Genomic DNA, 5,478 nt, shown 5'->3' with positions numbered 1-5,478 from the left:
CCTAATTCCTCTAGACTAACATTATCCAGATCTGGAAGGCCTGCCTTTTCTGAGGCATTCAAAAAAAAATTTTTTTTTTTTTTAACAAGGAGGACGGATTGGTGAACAGGCTTACTTTTTTTTTCTATGCATATAGTATCTTTCCTTAGGAGAAAGCTAGGAAAGCAGTCTTCATAAACTTTTTACCAAGGCTTCATGTTAATTAAATGTAAGCACTTAATAAGCAGCTTTGCAGCAACCAAAACAAAGAGCAGAGAATCTCTTCTCCCAGCCCAAAGAGGAAGCTAGTTGTTTGTATACGTTTAAGATAAAGAGATGCGGGTATGCACGGGCACTTTAGAACCTTCTCGAATCTGCTTGGTTTTTAGCAGCTTCCCAATCACTTCTGAGTTAGTTTGCCAAGCCTAACTTACATGATCACAATTAAAACACTTCAGGTAGGGGGAGGGGAAGAAATCACCACTTTACGGACGCTGGCATTAAAATAATTGATTTTTTTTTCCAAAAATTTTATTGGGGGAAAACTACAAAACATTTACAGTACAAAGTTTACAGTCACAATTTGTAGTGAACTGGCCCCCCAAAATATATTACAACGCAAGTTGACTTACTCTTTAGTTATACATTCAAAAACATACTTCTGTTTAAGTAGTCCAAAGAAAGTACATACGGCTCAGTTCTGTGCCTATGTACAAACAAGACTCAAGCTACTTACTCATTCATCCACCGTCCAGGAAAGTTTGGGTTGGGGGGAAGGGAGGGGGAAGAGAGAGGGAGAACTCCTGACTTTCTACAAAGAAAAAAAATTACAAGTTTTGGAATTGAAATAACAAAAAAAACGCATGTTCATGTATGTACTACAATAAGGTCTCAGATCCAAGAGGTGGCCTCTGCGTATATTTAATAAAAAGTGGTAAAACTTTTCTATTTTTGTAGTTGAACCCTTCCCTACATTCAAATTCTCTCAAGCATTAAGAAAGAAAATACTTATTTGGTTGAGGAAGATTTAAGGCAAGTCCGGGCCTTTCCAAAGGCACTGGGAGAGTAATACTGGAGGCCCCTCAATTATTGCTACATTTTTTTTTTCCATACTCAAGGGTAATATCACAGTGGGATTGGTGGAATTAGGCAACAAAAATACTTTTGGTTGATTTATAAAGCTGGAGTTAGGTAAAAGTCTGATACTTTGAAGTCTGATTGCAAAGTATGTGGTTCTTTTTTCTTTAAAAGTTGGACGGGCTACAATCTTTTTTTTTTTTTTTTAATACATTCTAAGAAATCTCAGAAAGATCTTCCTCAAACTACTTCCACAGCATCGAGATAGATTTCTATAAAGAAATCATGCAATCTTTAAATTTACGTAAACAAGAAAAGAAATTAATGAAATAAATATTACATACAATCTCTTAAATTAAGATTTAACTCATTTACAATAAAATAACCAAGTGAAGTTACAAAAGGCATATATTACTGTGAAAAGAACATACACTCCACATTTCGCCGATTAATAATGGCAATCATAATTTAAACATAATAAAAGAATATATATCTATTGCTTTCCATCATACCTGATAAATACAGTATGAACAAAATTCTCAATGTATACTTTTCACAAGATAATAAATAAGTTAAATAGTTTTTTTTCAAATTGAGTTGTGGTGCAGTGGTGCTAATCAACTCAAAACAGCTAAACAAAACAAAAATCAGCAGTTATTTGTCAACAATTATAAACTAAACTCGGTTTGAGTGCTTCCCAAGAAAGCAAAGGCAACATTTTTATAAAAGAAATTATCCACTACGTGGTGGTGGTGATGGAACCGACTTTGGAATGGAAGGGTGGTGTTTTTAAGCACATTATATATAGCTATATATAAAACTACAGCACTGTCATCAAGGCATATTCTTGGCAGGTCGTTGGATTTTATAAGCTTATAGTTTAGTAATGTGGCTTTTTTTGTTTGTTTACACTGTATTCAAAGACAAATGACCATTAGAAACTTTTCCAAAGAGCAGGCAGTTCACACCTAAGTGCAGTGTGACTAATGCTTCAAAGTTAAGAGATGGAATGGTGGTAGCTGCTGGTGCTGGGTTGATTTTTTTCCCCCCTAAAGTTCAAAACTCATCCAAGGTCTAGAAAAATAAATGTTCGGTTATTGTTTGTTCTATTCCTGTTACATCTGCCCGGTTTTCTTTTAAACAGATTCGTTTTGTTCATCTCAATACAAAAAGTTTGTTGGACTTTTTTTTTTTTTTGCTAAACGAGAATGCAACTTTGTAATAAAAAATAAAAACCCCCAAACAAGAGGAAACCGAAAAGGTGGGGGGACAGAGAAGGGGTAGCTCACGGAGCTGGGATCCCCCAAGTCCTCCTAGGGCTCTGCAGTCTGTTTTTGGCTGCTAAATCCCCAATCCCTCGCTTTCCCCTCCTCACTTAGACCCATCTACCTTCAGGGCTGGGAGAAGGGATGAGAGGGGCGTCCCTGCAAGCCACCCCAGCCCACCCTCCAACTCCCCCCCCAAAAAAACTTCCTCTTGTGGCTGCAGCTCTGCTCCCTTAGTCGTCGGAGATGGAGAGGCGGCTGAAGATGGGCAGGCGGCGGCCGGAGTCGAGGCTCGGGGACTCGGAGCCGCTGAGGCTTCCTGAGCTAAGGGAGCCGCTCAAATAGCTCTCCCGGTCAGACAGCGAGTCCGGGGGGCTGGGGGGCGCGTCGAACACGGGCGACTCGGACAGGCGGCGCAGGGGCTGGAAGCTGAAAGGGGGGGAGGCCGGGGCGCCGGCGGCCACGGCGGCAGCGGCTGCAGCAGCGGCGGCGGCGGCTGCAGCCGTCGGGTGGGGGGCGGTGGGCGGCTGCTGCGGCTGCTGCTGGCTGCGGTAATAGGCGGCGGCCACGGCGAAGTTGTGTGTGTGAATGGCGAGGGGCGTGATGAGGTTGCTGAGCTCCTGGCCCGAGAAGGGGGCAAAGGCGTTATTGGCGCAGGCGGCGCATGGGGCAGGGGAGAGCAAGTCCTCGCCGCCGCCGCCTGCCCCGTACAGCAGCGCCGCCGCCGCCGCCGCAGCTGCAGCTGCCGTCGGGGAACAGCAGGAGGGGGCGGCGGCCGAGGAAGAGGACGAGGAGGACGCAGAGGAGGAGCAGGACGAGGAGGACGCGGAGGAGGAGCAGGACGAGGAGGACGAAGCGGCGGAGGAAGAGCAGGACGAGGCCGGCGGCGGGGTCCTCGACGTGGGACTCTCGAGGAGGGGCGACTCCAGGCCGCCCGGGTGCTGGTGGTGCGCCGAGGAGAAGCCCGAGAAGCTGAGACTGTGGTGCAGCTTGGGCCTCGACTCCCGAGGGTGCCCCGGAAAGCCCAAGTGCAGGGCGTCTCGGGGGCTGAAGGCTCGGAGGTCGCCCCCGCTGCCGCCCGCGCCCCCGGACGGCGAGGGGCGGCGCTCCTCGGCGTTGTGGATGAAGTGGCAGCGGGGCCCATAGGGGCAGAAGCCTATGGTGTGGAAGGTGCGGCACAGCTCCGTCTTGTATTTGGGGTGTCGGGTCAGGCTCCGCAGTTCGTGGAAGCCGTGGGCGAACTGACACTTCTCCCCATACTTGCAGGTGCCGCTCTCCTCGAAGGGGCGGCACAGCTCCGTTTTGTAGCGCGTGGAGTTGATCTGGGAGCCGCCGCCCGACTTCTGCTGCTGCTGCTGCAGCTGCATGAGATGCTGGCTGCGGTCACCGTTCTCGCTGAAGGAGCGGTCCCGGAATTTATTTTCCTTGTTGAGCAGGGCAGTGGTGCTGCCACTGCCACCTCCCCCCCGACGGCTCCTTGAGGTTACTGTACGAGCCCGAGCCGCTCGAACTGTTGCAGCTGTTGCCGCCAGTGAACTTGGGGGAGCAGTTGCCGGGACCCGTGGCCGGGCTCGAGGAAGGGTGGGCAAGGGCCTGCAGGTTGCTGGTGGAATGCCTTCGGAGAAATCCCGGCGTGAAGCTTGAGGTGGGGGAGGTGGTCACGGGGGTCCCCACAGCCTTCTTGTCCAGCATACTGTTCAGATTGAGGTTGGTCAGGGATTTCTCCGTCTGCTAAAGGGAGGGGAGGAGGGGGAGATGAAAAAACGGGAGGAGGCATGGAAGACGACAATTTCAAGGAGGTGGGGGGGCAGGGTAAGAGCAGGAAGAAGGGAGGGTAGTTGCAGAATAACTTCGAGACTTAAGGTCTGTGGGTCCCCCCCCCAACTTTCAGTTTATCGTTCCCGTACAGAGACAAAATGAAAAAAGTTTGCATTGATTCTCCCTCCCCCACCATGCCCGCTCTTAGCTTCAAGCATGCTGCCCCATCGCTGTAGCTCCATTTCCTGGGCCTTTCTCGTCCTTTTGCAAACCCACGGACACCCCCCCCCCCCCCCCATTCCTGGGGGCGAAGGCGGAGGAGCAGCCGGGGCTGTGCAAACACTGCCCCTGTAAACACAAGGCGAATAAACCTGGTCCCAGGCTGGGCTGAATGCACAAGCCCTGGGAGCAGTTATGCCTCGCCTTCCTTCTCCGTCCCCGCCCCTCCTCCTCCCGGCAACTAAAACACTTTGCAAACTCCGAGAACTGACCCAACAGGGCAACCAAGGTGGGGTAGGATCACCACCCCCAACCTCTCCCCAAAAACAGTACGAGAAAAAGTTTCAAAACTTAAAGGGCTTTCTGGCTCCCTCCCTGCCCTCTCGCCTACCTTGCAAAAGAAGTCGATGTCATAAAAGGCAGACAAAAGTGTGGTCGACATGTTTCTAGGTCCTGTGATAGTCGCAGATGCAGGAGGAACCCAAGCACCCCGCTGTCCAGCAGGGCTTGGGATGAGCCACGACGGCTGGCGGGCGAGGAGTAAGGGTGGGTGAGAGGGGGAAAAGAAAGTTTGTAGAGGGTGGAGAGACTGCGTAACCGAGGTCAAGCTTTGGAGTTCTTAGGAGTCCGAGGTCAAAAGAAAAAAAATCTGCTTTTAAAAGCCTCTCCTCTTTCTTCCCTCTTCCCTCCCCCCGCCCCCCCAAAAACACCCACTTCTCCGGAGCTGAGGGCACAGCAAGCGGACTGCTGGAACTCTGTGCCCGGCGAGCCCTCGCCCTATATAGACGACGGAGCGGGCCGGGGGAGGGGACAGAACGCTGACCCTGCCGGGGTCTCTAGGCAACACCACCCAGCCGGCTCCCACCGACGTCATGGGACTTCGAGTGCTCCCATAGGCTGCCGCCAATTTTCTTTCTATTTTTTTTTTTGGAGCCCGGCGGGCGGGGGAGTCGGAGGGGTGGCCCCGGCACAGCTGGGCGGGCCAGGGAAAGGGAGGGAGGACGGGGAGGCGGGCCGAGCGCCCAGCCGCGGGGGAGAAGCTGAGCCTTCCGAGCCATGTGGGGCGTAACAAGTTTCGGCTCTCCACCTCCCGGGCCTCGTGCGTTGTTGAGCCCGGGGACTTTTAAACGTGGCTCAGGGTGAGCAGCCTTGGAGGCTGCCCACACCCCGGGGGCTGGGT

At 51.3% G+C, this 5,478-nt stretch overlaps 1 protein-coding gene across 1 annotated transcript; it reads right to left on the bottom strand.

Annotated features, from left to right (window-relative positions):
- Positions 1-488: 488 nt before the first annotated feature.
- On the bottom strand, positions 489-5,064 carry ZFP36L2 (ZFP36 ring finger protein like 2). Its single transcript, XM_027865575.1, is given in 3 exon segments — positions 489-3,787; positions 3,789-4,049; positions 4,690-5,064. Coding segments are annotated over 3 exon segments (1,545 nt in total). The 5' UTR covers positions 4,741-5,064; the 3' UTR covers positions 489-2,554.
- Positions 5,065-5,478: the final 414 nt, after the last annotated feature.

The sequence above is a fragment of the Vombatus ursinus genome, unplaced genomic scaffold (genome assembly GCF_900497805.2).
Source record: "Vombatus ursinus unplaced genomic scaffold, bare-nosed wombat genome assembly UNPS02014778.1, whole genome shotgun sequence".
Lineage (NCBI taxonomy): Eukaryota > Metazoa > Chordata > Mammalia > Diprotodontia > Vombatidae > Vombatus > Vombatus ursinus.
The sequence above is the reverse complement of the archived record's forward strand: the minus strand, read 5'-3'. Positions and strand labels throughout refer to the sequence as shown.